This window comes from Stenella coeruleoalba, assembly GCF_951394435.1.
Source record: "Stenella coeruleoalba genome assembly, chromosome: 13".
Taxonomy (NCBI): domain Eukaryota; kingdom Metazoa; phylum Chordata; class Mammalia; order Artiodactyla; family Delphinidae; genus Stenella; species Stenella coeruleoalba.
This window is the reverse complement of record NC_137159.1, coordinates 30,418,504-30,437,356: the sequence shown is the minus strand read 5'-3', so window position 1 is coordinate 30,437,356 and position 18,853 is coordinate 30,418,504. Positions and strand designations below refer to the sequence as shown.

The following is an 18,853-nucleotide window of genomic DNA, read 5'->3' as shown; positions in this document are numbered from 1 at the left end:
GAGAGACAGGAGTGTCTTTTGTTATTCAAAACAAACCCTTTTCAACAACACTTGAGTTTATGCTAACAAGGGAACTGAGAATACACCCCTAGTTAGCTTCTAGATGGGAGATAGTCTCAGAAAGACTAAACTCTCACCTCTCTTATTGGGTTATAAAAGCTCATAAACACCAAGAGAGATTCAAGGAGTTTTCAAGAAGTTTCCTGGCTGGTGAACACGCCTACATACTAGAAGGGCGTTGCACCCCACCTCCATGGGGACAGAGGCTCCCATGCTGCCAGGCCCCTTCTGTACCTCTGTACCCCTGCATGGGACTCTTCATTTGTATCCTTCATCATAAACTTTAATAGTAATTACAGGGCTTCCCTGGTGACGCAGTGGTTGAGAGTCCGCCTGCCGATGCAGGGGACATGGGTTCGTGCCCCAGTCCGGGAAGATCTCACATGCCGTGGAGCGGCTGGGCCCGTGAGCCATGGCCGCTGAGCCTGCGTGTCCGGAGCCTGTGCTCCGCAACGGGAGAGGCCACAGCAGTGAGAGGCCCGCGTACCGCAAAAAAAAAAAAAGTAATTACAGTGTTTTCCTGAGTTCTGTGAGTCATTCTAGTGAATTATCGACCTGAGACGGGTCATGGGGTTCCCCAGATTTGCCGTCGTCTGGGCAGAAGTGTGGCTGCCTGGAGAGCCTGCTTGCACCTGGCATCTGAAGTTGGGGTGGTCTTGTGGGACTGAGCCCCTCACCTGTGGGGTCTGTGCTAACTCCAGGGGTGAGTGTCAAAATTGAATTGAATTGTAGGACACTCAGCCGATGTCAGAAAACACCACACATCTAGTGTCAGAAGTGATGTCAGAAAACATCAAAGAGGACCTAACGTAATCCAAGATCTCACCTCAAGCTGACTGCATCCGTGCTCCCCTCAGTTGATCAGGTTCAGGACTAACTCAGAAGAAACTGCAGGGTAAGCCAACGTGCTGCTTTACAATGAGACCTGTAACTCCCAGGAGGAACAAACACTGCGTCAGGGGGTTCCTGCTGCTTCTGGACCAAGACCTAGGAGTGAGCCATCCCAGTGGAGCTGTGCAGCCCCAAGTTCCCACCCCCATGGGGGTGACCAGCTGGACAGAATCAGTAGCCCCAATGGCTAGTCAAGGCAGCCCTCCTGAAGTCTGTTCTGAGGATGACGGTAGATTCTCGCTCGTCGGTTCCCCATCAGTCCAGAGTTACAATCTTATCGAAATGGATCACATTTTCTTTATCTCATGAAAATCTAATTATGTCTTTGTCCCCTATCTCACCAGCGGCCCATTTACGAGATGTCAGTTTCCTTGCAAAGTTGCTTGTTCCATCCAAATTGTGTTGATTTTTCCCGTTTTCACCTTCAGTCCCTGCATCTTATTCCCACAGTGTTTTCCCAAATGCTGGAGTCAGCCTCCCATAGGGCCCCGAGCACCACCTGAGAAGCCCACCGTCCGCTTCCATGGTGGAGAAGCCACACTGAACGTTGCCTCCTCCTGCGGCCAGTCCAGGAGAGCAGCTTAGGTCCAGCAGGAGCCTGTGTCATGGACGGCCACTGTCAACGCAGCCACAGCCAGCCGGGAGCACAGCTCGTCGGCAGGGCGAGGAGGGGCGTGCCTGCCTACACCCAGCTCCTGATGCTATGGCAGTGTGTGTGTGTGTGTGTGTGTGTGTGTGTATATGTGTATATATGTATTGTGTGATATATGTGTGCATGTGTATATTTGTATATGTGTATATTTGTGTATTGTGTATCCAAATATTACGTATATGGTTATGTGTATTATGTGTATATGTGTGTGATATATGTGTGTATGCATATATGTATGTGTGTATACGTGTGTGCATGGTATGTATGTGTGTGTTTATGTGTGTGTGTGTATATGTGTGGTGTGTGTATATGTGTAGGTTTATGTGTGGTGTGTGGTGTGCATATATGTGTGTGTGTATGTTTATGTGTGGTGTGGTGTGTGTGTGATATGTGTGTATGTGTTTATGTGTGTGTGTGTGTATATGTGTGGTGTGTGGATATGTGTATGTGTGTAGGTTTATGTGTGGTGTGTGGTGTGCGTATATGTGTGTATGTGTGGTGTGTGTGTGTGTGATATGTGTATGTGTTTATATGTGTATATATGTGTGTATACATGCGTGGTATGTGTATATGTGCGTGTGTGTGTGTGTGCGTGTGTGTGTGTGTGTGTGTGTGTGGAGAATACAGAGCCACCATCCACAAGCCTGCTACCTCCTGCCAGTTGAAAGCTGAGCAGATAGGAGAGGACACAGGAAAATGTGAAGTCCATAACAGCACTGCCTGAGACCCCAGGAGTGTCCAAGTGGGAGGGGAGCTGCCAGAGGTACCCTCCAAGAGGTTTGTAAGAGGCCCGGGGAGCAGCAGAAAAGAAAGGGCCTGCCTTGGTTTCTGTTTCCCCACATACAGGAAGGGCCCACGTCAGCCCTCTCAGGAGCTGTTTCCTCCTGGGCCTGAAAAGCTGAGAGAACCTCAAAAGCAGAACTTTGGAGAACCCTTGCTCAGCTAGAAGGGCGAGGTCTGGGCCAGGAAGGGGCACAGTCCTCCAGGCTTGATCAGCAGGACTCCTCCTCTCGCCCCCTTCCCTGTGCCCAATCCCCTCCCCACTCCAGGCTCCCAGCTCTTACTTCTCCCACAAGAACATAATCTGCTAGCAGGAAAGAAGCACCAGGAGGTTTCTAATCCTTGCGAGAGGTTTCTCTGTTCTCTGGCCAGAAAAAATCAAATGGACATCTTATACATTAACACTTAGAACCACTCATTGGTCAGGACCTCTCACAGGTTGGTTGTCCCTGTCTCTGCTGAATGGTACAGGGCCGTCCTCCTAGAGATGCAGACCCTTAGCTTCAGACACCCCAGAAGTTTTTGATCAGCCATATCAACCCCTGACAACACAGGGTGAACAGCTGGGAGTGGCTGATCCCACAGTTTCGATGGAAGGAAGAGACCCACGGCTGCAAGCAGAGCCCTGGGCAGCTGTGAACTAACAGTCTCGCTCCTTCAGGCATCTCTCCCGGGATTAGTCTTGAGAACCATCCTGCCTTCGTGCTCAGTCTTCTGGCAGGGGTGAGGCTGAGCCCGTACCCAATGCCCAGGATTAAGCCTATGGCTCAATCAACATAACCCATCTCCCTGACCTCCATTACTGCTTCAGGGCTGGGCATGTGACCCAATGCTGGGCTTTTGCTGAAACTATTGGAAAGGGGAAATTCTTTCCTCTGAAGTTACAGAGCTGTGAGGTTCTAAGCTTGGAGCTACCCAGATCACCACTGGGGAGAGTCCGCCTGGCATCAGCGCCAAAGCAGAGGCAGCCAAGGGCAGGGCTGGAGACAGATAGCTTTGTGGCATGATGTGAGAAAGAGAAAAAAAGAAGGAAGGAAGGAAGGAGGGAGGGAAGGAGGGAGGGAGGGAAGGAAGAAAGGAAGGAAGGAAGGAAGAAAGGAAGGAAGGAAGGAAGGAAGGGAGGGAAGGAGGGAGGGAGGGAAGGGGAGGGGAGGGGAAGGAAGGGAGGAAGGAAGGAAGAGGGAGGGAGGAACGAGGGGAAAGAAGGAAGATAGATAGATACATAGATGCATAGACAAATAAAGCATAAAACAGAAAAATAAAATATTATAGCATGTACCTGCTCACAAGAGCTAGGATCAGTCAGTCAGTAAGAGTGGGTCAAAGATTTTTTCTCCTCTTCTTTGTATTCAAATACAAAAATATAGATTTTTTCAACAGCATTTCATTGCAACATTCAGAGAAGGCATGTCAATCATTGTTAGCCTGCAGAATCAGAAAAAATGTATAATACTATAATAAAATAAATACCCAAGTTGGATGAGACAAAATTCTCACCCATCCTTGGCTCCCAACTTTCCAGCTTATAATGGAAACAATCCTGGAATTTCATTAGACATATTATCGTGTCCATGACCTGAGACAAGGACTAAAGCTCTGTCAATGCTGGACTTCTTGGGTAAGGACCCACTGCCAGCAGAAGGGCAGGTACCCGTGTAGTGACCTCCCTGGAGAGGTAAGCCCTGCCTGCGGGGGTAAGTGAGCCAAGGTCACACGGCAAGGCAAAGCAGCAGCCGTCCCAGTTTCCTGAAGGGAGGAGGGCCTGGCAATGCTACACTGGTTGGTTACAGAGTGGGGCACAGCCTCCAAATAAAAATACATCCTCACTGACCCAGGCTCCTTCAGTTTGCAGAAAAAGCAATGAGCAGGGTCATGGGGGCAGGTCGTATCGCAGGATACACGTGCACAGGACCCAGGAGTGTCAGGAGGGCTGGACTGCTTCTGAGGTGATTCCAGGAACCTCAGCAGCCTGGCTCTTGGGCCTTCACTCTGCTGCCCTCCCCTCTGTGTCTCGCCTATTCCCCCCTCTGCACCATTCTCTTTTCTCTGCCAGATATATTCCTCATGTGCTTTGCTTCTCTGCCTCACAGCTTCCGCGTATTCTTAGTTTCTGCAGGTGCCCCATGGTGGCCCCTCCAGCCTTTCTCTAACTCAGGGCCCTTCCAACTCAACTTCTCTCTGTTAACTGCCTCAATCCCTGGGTATTTCCAAGTTCAAATTCTTTTCCAGAGAAGTGTTCAGAGAGTCCCATTCATCCCTTCACATCAGGACCAACCAGAGATTCCTGGCCAGCCTTGTTCTTATCACTTCCTATTTACCCCAGTGGTGAGTGTCTTAGTCAATTCAGGCTGCTATAGCAAAAACATCACAGTCTAAGAGGCTTACACAAGGGAAATTTCTTTCTCACGGTTCTGGAGGCTGGGAAACCCAAGATCAGGATGCTGGCAGACTCAGTCCCTGGTGAGGGCTCTGTTCCTGGTTTGCGGATGGCTGTCTTCCGTTGTAAACTCACAGGATGGAGAGCAGACGGAGAGAGGCAAGCTCTCATGTCTCTTCTTTTAAAAAAAAAAAATTTAGTTATTTACTTTGGCCGCACCAGGTCTTAGTTGTGGCCCGTGGCATCTTCGTTGCGGCATGCGGGATCTAGTTCTCAGACCACGGATGGAACCCAAGCCCCCTGCATTGGGAGCATGGAGTCTTACCCACTGGACCACCAGGGAAGCCCCTCATGTCTCTTCTTATAAGAGCACGAATCCCATCATGAGGGCTCCACCCTGGTGACTTAATTACCTCCTACGGGCCCCATCTCCTAATACCAACCCAGTGGGGATTAGGGTTTTAACATATGAATTGTGAGGGGATGATTCAGTCAGTGAGGGAGGCATCTCCTGCCCCAAATAATACAAGATGGCCAAACACATGACATCTGACGCTGGGCAGATAATATTCACGGCAGTTTACTAGTCACATACTGTCACAGTCCGGAGGAGGACACTGCGTACCATGAAGGGCCACACGGGGGTTACACCCAGGAGCAGAGGGAACCAGCAAGAGCCGTGAGAGGCCGGCTTTGCAGCAACAAGAGGATAGTGTGTCCCTGGTTCTGCAGGAGGATGTGATGGGCTTGTTTGAACAGTTTCTGGACTAGCAGGTTAGCGGAACCCAGTAGGTTGAAGACTGGGTGGAGTGCAGCTGGTCCAGTTAAGGGGAATTGGCCAGGTGTGGGGACATATCTGGTGAGAGCTGGGAAACTCAAAGTCAGGCTTTTGAGGCCCTGTAAGCCTCAGAAAATATCACGGCAATAAGTGAAATTTTAGGCCTTATAATGCAAGCCTCTGAAACCGCTGCCCTGGTGACAAGTGCCCACCTCAGGGAAGGAGCTGGAGCGTGGGGCAGGGTCACGTGCTGCTCAGCGTGGCAGCCCAGACGTGGCGACTAACACGCCAGGCGTGACAGCAAGATGGAGAGCAGTGTCATGTTTGGACCCACAATGGGATAGTTCCCTAGAGGCAACCCTGAGCCCACAACTTGTATTTCATTTCTACATCAGCTTGTGCTGTGAGCACATAGCCGACACTGGGAAGAAATAACATCCTCCCGTAACTTGCTACTTCGAATTATGAAGAGTAGAAACAACCAAGTATTTCTTAGAGAAGACATAGATGCCTTCCATGCCGACACATCCACCCCTGTGAACTTGCCCGTCTTCACTTCCCTGACGCCCTTGCCCCCTCAGACCTCAGATGTCCCTGGAGCTGGCCTAACAAATGCTCCCTCGTGGACGTCATTGCTGACTGCCCATCCCTCGTCCATCACCATATTTTAAAAACCCCAATTGTCCCATGTTCCTTCAAGATTCCTCCTAATGCCCCTGACCTTAGCCCCGACCCCTTTGCACCCAGAACACCAGGCTGCTGGTCACAGTCACTGAAGGAAAACGTCCCCTCCCCAGGACCCTAAAGAGGACACCTAACTAGGACCCCAAGGAGGGGAGGGCCACTCTGCTGAGCCCACCCCACACTCACACCGCACCCTTTCTGCTTCCTCTCTGCTCCTCTCCTGTCTGGTGCGGGCCTGGATTCCTGCCTCGGCCCCTGGATGGGGGATTTGGACCCGATGTCTGTGATCACGGTCTCTGTGAAGAGTGGGAAACCTGATGTGTCTCCCCATCGGGAGCAAAGGCAGAGAACAAAAGATGGTCCATGAACATCTGGGAGGAAAGACCACCAGGAGGGTCGTGACACTGCAGACACTGCAGTGTTAGCTCTGCTGCATTTCAATAAAAGCCAGAGATCAGTACTACTCATACTTCATGGCATTTCTGGGGCTGGAACATTCCTACTCTGTTATTTTGAACCCCCAACTGTTTCCTGAGGACACCCCAGAACTTCATGTCCGGGAGAGCAGATGTTGTTCCCCGCACATTCACCTGTACCCGCGGGAAGAAAACAACAAAAGAGACTGACCTTTTCCCAGGCAGCATTTTATTCTAATGAAGCTCAGAGGTGCCCTCTTCACTGAAGGCCCCTTCCCCTGCCCTCTGGGGAGAGAGGAGATGCAGAAGAAAGAGGAGGGGAGGCAGAAGGGCTCGGCAGACGGACTGGGTCCCAGAGTTTAGCGAGTGAGGGGGAGGGAGAAGCGCATGGATGCTGGTCCAGCTCTAAGGAGATACATTCCCATGTCAGCCCGAGATCTGAACCAGTGAAGCCCGTCCCAGGGAGGAAGGGTCTCAGATCTCAGAGGATGTGGATGTAGGGGGCGATGGGTACATGACATGAACAGGGTCTCCAAGAGCAGAGCTCTTCCCACTGAGAACACAGCCACCTCAGCAGGCAACTGGGAATTCTGGGGAGTCAACCAGAAAAGCCCTGAGTCTCAGTCTCCAGACAGTTGCTTGGGTGGTCGAAGCGACTTTCATGCAGTGAAGATGAGGCTTCTCTGAAGGGATGGGACGCCCCAGGGTGCTGCCCCAGATTGCAGGTTCTGATTCACCTCACTGGGTGAATTAGTGAACTTCTAATCCTCTCCACCCTCAGCTCCCATTTCAACCCAAGATCTCCTTTCCATTTCAGCTGACTCTGTGGGGTCAGAGAACTCCTAGCCAAGGCAGATAGACTCCCGGATGCCTTCAAGACAATTTCGAAACAAGAAAAATTAAAGTTCAAAATCACCCTGGAGTATGAAGGAGAGAGCCGCATTTCCTTGAATTCAACAAGCATTGGAGTTTAAAGTTCGAGCTTGGGGGCCAGTCCTGACATGGTTCTGATGGCGTGTAGGGTCGATCACAGATAAAAAGAAATTCATTGTCACAGGAGGCATCATTCCATGACTGCGATGAGGACATCTTTATATCGGCACAGTGTTCATTGTTCCCAGTGTTGTTGGGCTCACCTGGAATCCAGAACCTATGAAAGGAAAAAAACAAAGAAAAACATATTTCCAATGAATAACTGAGAGATTTCTACCCCAGCTTTGGTGCCGGTTGATAGCATCTCAAGTTTTCCCATGCCTGAGAGGAAGGGGACCAGTGATCTGTCAACCTCTAAGCCTGCAATCACCCCCCAAGTCAGGGCCACACCAGCCCACAACTCTCAAGGCCCTACAGGAACACACAGTGCAAAGACCTAAACTTAGAACGAGGTCCCTGCCAAGTCTGGGTGGACGGCCATGGTGCCAAACCCCAGAGGGCACTGAGAGGCCATGAATTTGTCCCCAGTTTCACGGCCAATTAGTGGCAGAGGTCAGCTAGATCTCTGTTCAATGCTCCTGCCGCCCGAGGATGGGGAAGAATCACAAACCCTGTGGTCAGTAGGAACTATCACTCCACTCTTCATGCCCTGGCCCTGGCCCAAGAAAGTCAGTCTGGGAAGGAGGGTTCTTGGGGCTTACTTCACACTCTGGACCTTGTTGAACAGCGAGTCATCCACCCAGTACCAGTACCCCTCACTCCCTGCTTTGCTCAGGCCGATCCAATAGAGAAGTCCGCCTGCAGTCCTGTAGAGAAACTCCTGCAGAGAGACAGAATGAGCAGAGGTGCTGCCACGACTCCGAGTTGGAGCATCTGTCTCTCTGGGTGTTCTTCACCCATCCTCAGCGACAGCCCCTGAACCCACAGACACAGGGTTAGGACTCTAGACTCTGACTCCAGAGCCCACGATCTCACCTGCTCTGCTAGCCCACCTCCAGATGAAAGGAGCTCGTTCAATATTCTGCCTCAACAGGTACGGGACTTCTTGGGTTAGACAGTGTCATTAATTCTATTCACAAATATTTCTATTTTCTGGGCACATGGAAAGATTGTACTACCCTGCCCTCTTTGAAGCTACAAATACTGCATCATTTATTTGGTCAATGAAATGTGAGCTGAAGCGATGTCCGTTGCTTCGAGCAGAAGCTTTAAGAGCCAACACACAATGTGCCATGTTCCCTTTTCTCACCTCAGCAATTGTGGAAACATATGTTGAGATGAAATCTCCTTTGACCTAAGCCCTGAGTAACCACAGTGAGCAGAACCCTTTGCTGACCCTCATTGGACATGCAGTGTACAAGTGAGAAGTAATTCTGAAGAATTACTGATATTTGGGGATTTTTGTCACTGCAGCATAATCTTGCCCATCCTGCCTGATACAGCTACCAATACACCCCTTTCCTAGAGCCCACAGGACAGCACTCACCTGTTCACTCTCTGAGGTCACTGAAGTCAAGTGTGAATCCCTGGACAAGCAGAACTGCTGGGCACTGTACCAGGTCCTTGTGACTTGAGAAGAGTAATAGAAGTTCCCCCTGAAGTACTTCCAGCCTTGAGAAACCATCTGTAGGATGTCATCTGGAGAACACGAGTGAAATATGTACTCTGGTGTTCCTGTTTTCTCTGGTGCTGGCTAGGTAGGGATCCTTGAGTGGGATCCCAGAGACAGAGTGAATGGGGCTGGGCTCTGGGGGTCTTTGGGTCCTTGTGTAGGAGCTTGGGGACATTCCCTCAGATCCTGAAAGTCTGACTGAGATTGGTAGAGTCTCTGGGCTCAGAGAGGGGAGAGCGAGAGAGGCTGAATCAGGAATCTGTCTCTCTTGTGAGGAGGAGTAATTTTCCATTGGCCATCACAAGTGTCTGAGCCCCTGGGCTCTAGGTAGAGACTAATGGAAAATGGCTGGCTTTGGATCAGGACAAAGAGACTCCCTAATGCCTTCATAGTCTATACCTTGGTGTGGGAACCCTGGCTGGTCCCTAGTGCCTTCTCTCCTGAACAGCCCCTAAGCCCTCCCCAAACCCAGTGCTGAGCCCTCTCTTCTTAACTTTCCAGCCATGGCTGCCCTGCTCCTCTCTCCCTTCCCTTCACACACACCAGCCCAGTGATGTCATGCCTAAGACTGGCAAGGTCCCACGGGCCACTGGTCAACTTGCAACGTTCTTTTCTGAGTCACGTACTTTGCTGTTGCAACAACTGGCTGATATTCTCCAAACCTCCCTGGAGTCCCCGGACCTTTGCGTTTAAAGCACTGGCTTTATCCAAATCTCTTTTTAGCTCCGGGATTTGAGCATTGAACTTATCGACTTCTTCCCAACTACTTGTTAGCATCTGCAGCCGTGCATTGGCTTCCTTCACGCTGGTTTCCAACCTCCGGATCTGAGAACGCACACGATCCAGGCTGGCATTCACCATCTGGACCTGAAAGCCAGCTGCCGCCACGCCACCTCTATTCCTCTTTATTTCAGAGCTCAGGGTGCTGATGTTGTCCACACGACCTTTCAGCAACTGGGCATTGGTCTTGACATCCGATACTGTGCCCATAAACCAGGGATCTGGATATGAGACAGTCAAGAGGTCAGCCAAGGGGATCCCCAGGGACTGGAGTGGGGCTGTTGCCAGGGTAATAAAAGGAAGGGGAGGGAAGGGATGGGCTCAAGCTTCCCAAGGACCCAACCCAAGGAGCAGTTGCCTACCCTCCACTCATTCATAATGAATTCATTCAACAAACATGCGATGGGCGCCTTCCGTGCACCAGGAACTCTGGGAGAGGCAGATCATGCAAAGATCGACAAAACACGGGCTCTCTGTTAGAGACTCTCACGGGTAAGCAGAAGAGGGGGTTAGAATCCAGTTCTAAATTTTCTTTGCATGTTCACGGCGCATTTGGTAAAGGGATGCCTTCAAACACCACTTTGTCATATTTCCCATGTCCCTCTAGGCCGCACGGCTTATGACTACCCATAAGCCCCTCGCGGCTATGGAAGGGAGAGCCTATGCAGACTTCTAATCTGGAGGTGATCTCTTCTCCAGAGAATACAAAAAGGGAGAATTACGAAACCACTTCTTCTCTTCCCTTGTCCCACCCCCTGTCACACTCTGTTCAGGCCACAGGCCACAGAGGAAACCAAAAATAAGCCAAGTGGGCTCAAAGCAGAGGAGACTCTGCTCAAGTCCAAGACCAAGTCCAAGTCCAAGACCAAATATGTCCCGAGGCCTTGAAGGGAGAGTGCAGATGTTCCCTCCACCTGCTTTCTGGAGACCTAATGAGAGGAAGAAGAAGCAGAGGCCATGAGGCTTGGCAAAGCCAGAAGAGGGAGAAAGATACATCACACATCCAGTGAAGAAGTAGGAAGTCTCCCTTGACATGACCTTTGTGGGAGCAGGAGAGTGAAGAGAAGGGGTCCTGTGGTGGGGGGGCAGTGATCCCTAACACTAACCCTAACCCTAACCCTAACCTGTTGGCCAGGTTCTCCATCTAGTCAGTTAGGGCTGAGGATACAGTTGGGACACCATCCCTTGTGGGGTCAGGAAACATCATGCTCACTGTTGGGGGCTACCCACAAGGCTCTCGATCAAAGGGACACGAAACTCAGAGAGGAAGGAGGAAATGACACAGGATGAAGATGGGCGAACATTTCTTGGGGACTAAAGAGCGTGTCCTAGAGCACAAGCATGCTGATCCCCGTCAGGAAAATCTCCCCAGAATTGTAAAGGAAGGAGCAGCAGCTGATCTTACGGGGGACGGCGGGGGTGTGGAGGTGGGAGGGGACTTTCTGACTGCACGTGGAAAGAGGGGAAACAAGACAAATGAAAAAGCCAGAGGCAGGAGAGACCACCAGAGAGCGGGGGAGAGAGGGAGCCGACTGGCCATGGAGAAGGATGGAGCCCAGGTGGAAGCTGAGGACTTACAGAGAATGGCCTGCAGCAGGACGGAGGCGACCAGGACCAGCATCAGGAAGATGACTGCAGCACGGACTGTGAGAAGTCTTCCCAGAACCAGAGATGGACGCGTCTTGGGAGGAGGCTCTGCAGGAAGAAGAGGAGAGCGTTTGTTGGACCAGCAAACTGTGGGTTTGGGCACAGAGCCCTGAGCAGATTCTGCACCGTAACCCTCCTGGCACAGGTGCTCCCGGCCAGCTCTCTCCCCAAAGTCCTTTTATCTAGAGGAAAAGGGAAGTGACCCCCAGAAGTCATTGTGTTATCCCAAAGTTCCCCATTCCTGGCTTAAGCACCTAGGCTACAGCTCGGTCCTCTCCTCAAGAGCCTGAGCTTTCAGGAAGAGGCCATTTGTCATCTTCTCCAGGGGGTCTATTACATGGGCACTTTAACTACCTTGTCCTCAGGCTAAGCTTTTTCTAAGACGGCTCTCATCCATCTTTCATCCTGCCTTCCATTCACCCCACAAATACATATTGAATGCCTTCTAGATACCAGGCACTGTGCTAGGACTGAGACACAAAGCTGAAGAACTCACAGTCCTTGTACTCAAAGAGCTCACCATCCGGCAAGAAAGACAGACCTGAGCAAATAAATTACAATACAGGGTGATAAGCATAACGATAGAAGAATATGCACAGTTCAAGGGAAATACAGAGACTGGAGTAATTTTAAGAAGTTCCGGGTAGAGGGATTAACATATTGGAAAGTATGGAGTGCCTGGCAAATTATAGGTAGTTTGGCACTGTTGGAGTATAGAGTATCAATATATGACCTGAGCAGGGAGGGCCTGGGCTAAGGAGGCACCTGGGGTCAGATCATAAAGATCCTTTTGGGTCGTGTTAAAGAGCTTGAACTCTGGCTTATAGGTGATGTGGAGCCAGTGAAGGACTTTAGGCAGGAGAGAGACAAGGACAGGAACACTGAAGAAAAATCAGTCTGATCGTGGTGAGGGGCAGAGATCAGGGTGTGGGGAGTCTGGAAGCAGGGAGACCAGTAAGCAGACCACTGCAATAAAATATTCTACTTCTGTTTAGGGCATCTTAGATGATAGAATATTCCTCTATAAAATGGGGCTTGGAGATTCAAACTAAATGTACAATTTGGCTTCTCCTCTCTGCTTCCTGCATTTGTGAGGGTCTCAGACAATGTGGGAGGCCCAGCAATATCAGACCAGGAGCTGCTCTTTCATTCATGGGAGATGCTTAGGGCAGAGAGGAGCTGATTTGGGGCTCCATGAGGGACTAAGTTTTCTCCTGGGAAGCTTCTGACACTTTGAAGAAATCTGCCACATCTGAGAAACCTGGTATATAACAGATTCTAAACAAATATTTCTTGGAAGGTAGGAAAGAGAGGAAGAGAGGGAGAAAAGGAGAAGAAGAAGGAAGTCAGTCCAGATAATTGGATGGATTGATGGATGGATGGATGAGTGGATAGATAGATGGAAGATGGATGGATGGAAAATGGATGGATGGAAAATGGATGGATGGATGGATGGAAGATGGATGAATAGATGAAAGAGAAATGAATAGAATAACTGATGGCTGGTCATGACTCAACTCTGAGATTCCAGCCTGCGGACTGGAATCTGTCTTCTGGAAGCTACTGCATCTTTCTGTGGCCTCCAGCAGTTCTCATTCATTCCCATAGTAAAGGCATGAGGCAAGTGTGGTTTTAAACCTTACCCAAAAATGCATAACAACTCTGGCCACAGGACTAGAAACCTGACCGGGCTTCCCTGACCCTGAGCCATGGAGCTGGATGACAGGTTGGTGTCAGGGACCAAGGCTGGAGGCTAAATGGTCAGGGCCAAGGAGATCGCTACCTTTACTTGCAGAGGCTTCTACTGCCTTTGATATTGGAGCGGATCCCAGCTCCCTCTCTGACCAGTTCATTGTGATTACAGACCCATTGCTGCTCCCCTCTCCAGGCTGAATAGGCCTCAGACTAGAGCTGTTTCTCTGACTGGTTGAGGGAAACCAGAGAAGACTCCACACCACCCTTTCCAAGTGTTGGGAAGGAAGCTGGATCACAAGGGTGGTGTTCCTCTCATCCTGTCTCATTTCCTCCCTACCCACATAACGTCCAGGCCCGCCGTCTGCTCTGAGCTTTGACGTTAGCTAACCCCACAAACTGAAGGCCTCACTCCTAATTCACTGCCAGTCTCTGAACATTTATAACCACGCCTGTTCTCTTCAAGCCACTCACCTAGTTGAAGAGCCTTGGTTCTACCAGGGCTCAGAAGGAGTCAGAATGTTCTGTTTCTGGGCTCTCAGGCTTGTTACCCAGCCTAATCCCAGGATCACGTCAGCCCTTCTGCTCCTGGTTCCTGGCCTCACATCCACGTCCCAGGGCCTGGGGATGGAGAAGAATCCAAGTTACTTTGGATTCTTGGTAGAAAGTACCACTGGGGTCCTGGTCTCCTCCTGAGGCATCTGAGGGAGAGCAGCTGCCACATAACACCTTGGAATGTCTGTCCCCTTCCCTCTCTGTTGAAAAGTTGACTTTCCCCAACCTCTTCTGTTATGTAGCATGAGTGATTGGTAGAATGCCCATGTGCCCTCCCAGTGGTCCCAGGAAAGGATCTGGAAGCCTCGCCAAGCTGGGACGGGACTCACTGCGTAAGATGGGACTGGGCTTGGAGGGCATTTACTCCAAGTGATGGAAATGGAGGCTTCAGGTGAGTGTTCTGCTGATAGCTGTACAAAAGGCTGATCCAGCATGAGGGAGATAGGCAAGAAGCAACCGCAATCCTGTGGGCCCTCTGGGGTTTCGGAGATGGTTTCTGTAAAAGTCCTGACCATGAGGAGTTTCATTTCCCACTTTGCAGGGTCATGAGCTATTTTCCTCTGGCCATGCTTATCCGCAGGTATTTCCTGAGCAGTCTCCCGGAAAAGACCAAGTGGGAGGTGGGTGCCTCAGCCTCACTTTCCAGCCAGGAAGGAGGGCGATTCTCCCAGACATTTAGGAGATCCCCGCTCTTCCAAACAGAGGAGGAACTTTGGGCCAGATCTAGAGTGACCAAAAATCACTGCTGTGATGAGAGAGAGGGAAGTCAGTGCTCATGTTTCTGTTGCCCCACTACCATGCTCCTGGGGTTCTAAGGCCTCCTCTGGATAAGGATGGAGGAAGGAAACAGTTTGGCCGCTCTCCCCTTCTCTGGTTGGGACTCTCCTTATGCTTGGAGGTAGACCATAGGCATAATCAATGGGAGTGGAAAACAGACCACTGTTTGAAATGCCCCAGCAGTGCTGGGGGTCATCTCCAAGGAGTGGTGATCTGAGTCCCTCCATCCAAGGCACAGAGGAAACTAAAGTAGACAACAAACCAGGGAGAGGGGTTGGAGGAGGCTGGGAGGAAGGGAGGGGAGGGGAGAATGAGATGAGAAAGGAGACAGTTACGACAGCTGGTCAGACTGATTCATAGGGGACTCCTGTATATAATGTGATGCAGTATTTGACCAGCAGGTCCCAGATAACCAAAGGAATCCATGTCACTCTCTGGATGTGTGCCCTGGGAACAGGGGATAGGGCAGAGAAACCAAGAAGAAAGAAATGGTAGGTGGGGCCCTTCAACCATCCTTTCCTCTAGAATGCCTGCTCTGCACCAGCTGCAAAGAGAAAGAAAACCATGGACCCTGCCCTCAGAAACAGTGCTTCTCTTGGGAAAACATGGCATCCATCATCCCAGGGAGAAGGGAAGACTTTCCCAAGACTACAGGGGGCCTCCCCAGCTCTCTCTTGACCCTGGGAATGAGTTCCTCTTTTTTAGAACATTGTGTGAGGGCAATGTTTCTCTGGCACAGTGACAATGGGCTAGACCTCAGTGAACAGGCAGTTACGTCTGGTGCGATCATAAATAATGTGGTATGGATATGGGGGGCCGCCTGGCTGCATGGAAAGATCATTGTGTGCCAGGCAGAGGAGGCTGCTCTGAACTATCAGGGTCAAAGAGCCCTTGCCTGTGTCCTTAGTGAGAGGGCAAATTCATGGCAGGAAAGTAACACAGGGCTCTTGGGAAAAGTATGCATAGTTTCTTTCCTTTTGTATCTTTTATTTCTTTATTAATGATATTCATGATAGAAAAAAATCCAGGTGAGTGAAAAGAAAAAAAAAAGTATCTACCATACAGAAAAAAAAAGCTGTCCACACAGTTCATTCTTCCTATCTACATGTATGTATATAAGTATTTACATCTATATCCATAGCTATACCTAACTATAACTGTGTATATATTTATGTAAGTATTGAATGGGACAGCTCCTGTATCTTTTCCCCAGCATCATTCCCATCTCCATTTCTGATACGAAGAGTCCCCTTCCTTTGGGAAACTACGCCCCCTTCTCACCCCCCACTTCGCTTGGCTCAGAGCCAGTGTCCACAGGTTGAGTTTTTAACACAACCCATTACTCTGACATTGAGTCTTCTGCTTCCTGCTTCCACTTTTAAGGCCTCTTACATTGGGCCCACCCAGATAATCCAGGATAGTTTCCGTATCTTAAAGCCAGCTTATTTATTTATTTAGCCGTGTCACAAGGCTTTCAGGATCTTAGTTCTCTGACCTGGGACTGAGCCCACACCCTCAGCAGTGAAAGCACCAAGTCCTAACCACTGGACCATCAGGGAATTCTTAAAGCCAGCTTACTAGCAGCCTTAATTCCACTTTGCCATGTAACTTAATGTACTTCCAGGTTCTGGGATTACGATGTGGACATCTTTGTGGCCATTATTGTACCTACCACACTTCCTCACCATATTAAGTTAGGGTAGCCTTAATAGAAATTTTGGTATATATCCCTGAAGTTTGAGAGATAAACAGGCTGGTACTTGACACATGAATGAAAGGTCTAAGGCCTTCAGTAGGTGATAATAAATAAATAGTAGGATAGGACTTCCCTGGTGGCACAGTAGTTGAGAGTCCGCCTGCCAATGCAGGGGTCATGGGTTCAATCCCTGGTCTGGTAGGATCCTACATGCCTCAGAACAACTAAGCCTGCGAGCCACAACTGCTGAGCACGTGCGCCCCAACTACTGAGCCCACATGCTGCAACTACTGAAGCTGGCAGGCTCTAGGGCCCACATGCCGCAGCCGCTGAGCCTGTGTGCTGCAACTGCTGAGGCCCACGTGCCTAGAGCCCATGTTCTGCAACAGGAGAGGCCACCGCAATGAGAAGCCCATGCACCGCAGTGAAGAGTGGCCCCCGCTCGCTGCAACTAGACAAAGCCTACAAGCAGCAACGAAGACCCAATGCAGCCAAAAGTCTTTTTATAAAATTAAAAAATAAATAAATAGTAGGATAAACAAACTGTGTTACTTCTAAACAATGGAATATAATTCAGCACTAAAAAGAAATGAGCTATCATGGTACTAAAAGAAAAACAGATACATAGGTCAGTGAAACAGAATTGAGAGCCCAGAAATAAACCCACACATATATGGACAATTAATTTATACAGACAAGCAAAGAACATACAAGAGAAAGAATAGTCTCTTCAATAAATGATGTTGGGGAAACTGGACAGCCACATGCAAAAAAAAATGAAACTAGACCACTATCTCACACTATACATAAAAATCAACCCAAAGTGGATTAAAGACTTGAATGTAAGCCATAAAACTCCTAGAAGAAAACATAGGCAGTACACTCTTTTTGACATCAGTCTTAACGATATCTTTCTGGATATGTCTCCTCAGGCAAGGGAAACAAAAGCAAAAATAAGCAAATGCAACTACAACAAACTAAAAATCTTCTGCACAGCAAAGGAAACCATCAACAAAATGAAAAGACAACCAATCATTTGCAAATGATATATCTGATAAAGAGTTAATATCCAAAAAATATAGAGAACTTATACAACTCAATAACAAAATCAACTTGGTTAAAAAAATGGGTAGAGGGCTTCCCTGGTGGCGCAGTGGTTGAGAGTCCGCCTGCCGATGCAGGGGACACGGGTTCGTGCCCCGGTCCAGTAAGATCCCACATGCCGCGGAGCAGCTGGGCCCGTGAGCCATGGCCACTGAGCCTGCGCATCCGGAGCCTGTGCTCCGCAACGGGAGAGGCCACAACAGTGAGAGGCCTGCGTACTGCAAAAAAAAAAAATTTCTGTCTGTTATTTTCACAGACGTAGAAAACAAATTTACGGTTACCAAAGGGGAAAGGTGGGGGAGGGATAAATTAGGAGCTTGGGATTAACAGACACATACTACTATAAAAGAGACAAACAACAAGGACCTAGTATATAGTACAAGGAATTATGTTCAATATCTTGTAATCACCTATAATGGAAAAGAATCTGCAAAAGAATGTATATCTCTTAGCTGTATACTTGAAACTAATACACATTGTAAATCAACTGTACTTCAATAAAATTTTTTTTAATAAAATCAATTTATCCTTGGATTCAAAAAATAAAAAGAAATGAGCCATCAAGCCATGAAAGGACAGGGAGGAAACTTAAACGTATATCATTAAGTGAAAGAAGCCAATCTGAAAGGGCTACATACTGTATGGTTCCAATTCTATGGTATTCTGGAAAAGACAAAACTATGGATACAGTAAAAAGATCAGTGGTTGCCAGGGGTTATGGGGGAGGGAGGGATGAATAGGTGAAGCACAGGATTTTTAGGGCAGTGAAACTACTCTGTGTGATACAGTAATAGTGGATACATGTCATTACGCATTTGTCAAAACCCATAAAATGTACGACAACAGGAGCTCACACTAATGTGAACTATGGACTTTGAGTGATAACGATGTGTCGAGCAGGCTCATCGATTGTAACGAATGCACCGCTCTGGTGGGGTGTGTTGAGAGTGGAACAGGCTGGAGGCGCCCTCTAGAGGCAGGGAGTATGTGAGAACGCTCCATACTTTCTGCTCAATTTTGCGGTAAACCTAAAACTGCTCTAAAAAATAATCTATTTTAAAAGAAGGGGAGGGACTTCCCTGGTGGCACACTGGTTAAGAATCCATCTGCCAATGCAGGGGACATGGATTCGAGCCCTGGTGCATGAAGATACCAAATGCCGCGGAGCAACTAAGCCCGTGGGCCATAACTACTGAGCCTGTGCTCTAGAGCCCACACCGCAACTACTGAAACCCGCGCACTCTAGGGCCCACGTGCCACAACTACTGAGCCTGCATGCTGCAACTACTGAAACCCATGCGCCTAGAGCCCATGCTCTGCAACAAGAGAAGAACCAGCAATGAGAAGCCCAAACACTGCAACGAGGAGTAGCACCCGCTTGCTGCAACTAGAGAAAACTATGTGCAGCAATGAAGACCC

The 18,853-nt window shown here is 49.3% G+C and overlaps 1 protein-coding gene across 1 annotated transcript; it reads right to left on the bottom strand.

Moving 5' to 3' along the window:
• Nucleotides 1-913: 913 nt before the first annotated feature.
• Nucleotides 914-16,322, bottom strand: CD207 (CD207 molecule; the record flags this gene model as incomplete). The annotated part of the gene is made up of 7 exons (XM_079940765.1): nucleotides 914-948; nucleotides 7,640-7,788; nucleotides 8,273-8,391; nucleotides 9,058-9,209; nucleotides 9,810-10,184; nucleotides 11,542-11,658; nucleotides 16,307-16,322. 7 exons carry the CDS (start codon nucleotides 16,320-16,322, stop codon nucleotides 914-916), a joined length of 963 nt encoding a protein of 320 aa, XP_079796891.1.
• Nucleotides 16,323-18,853: the final 2,531 nt, after the last annotated feature.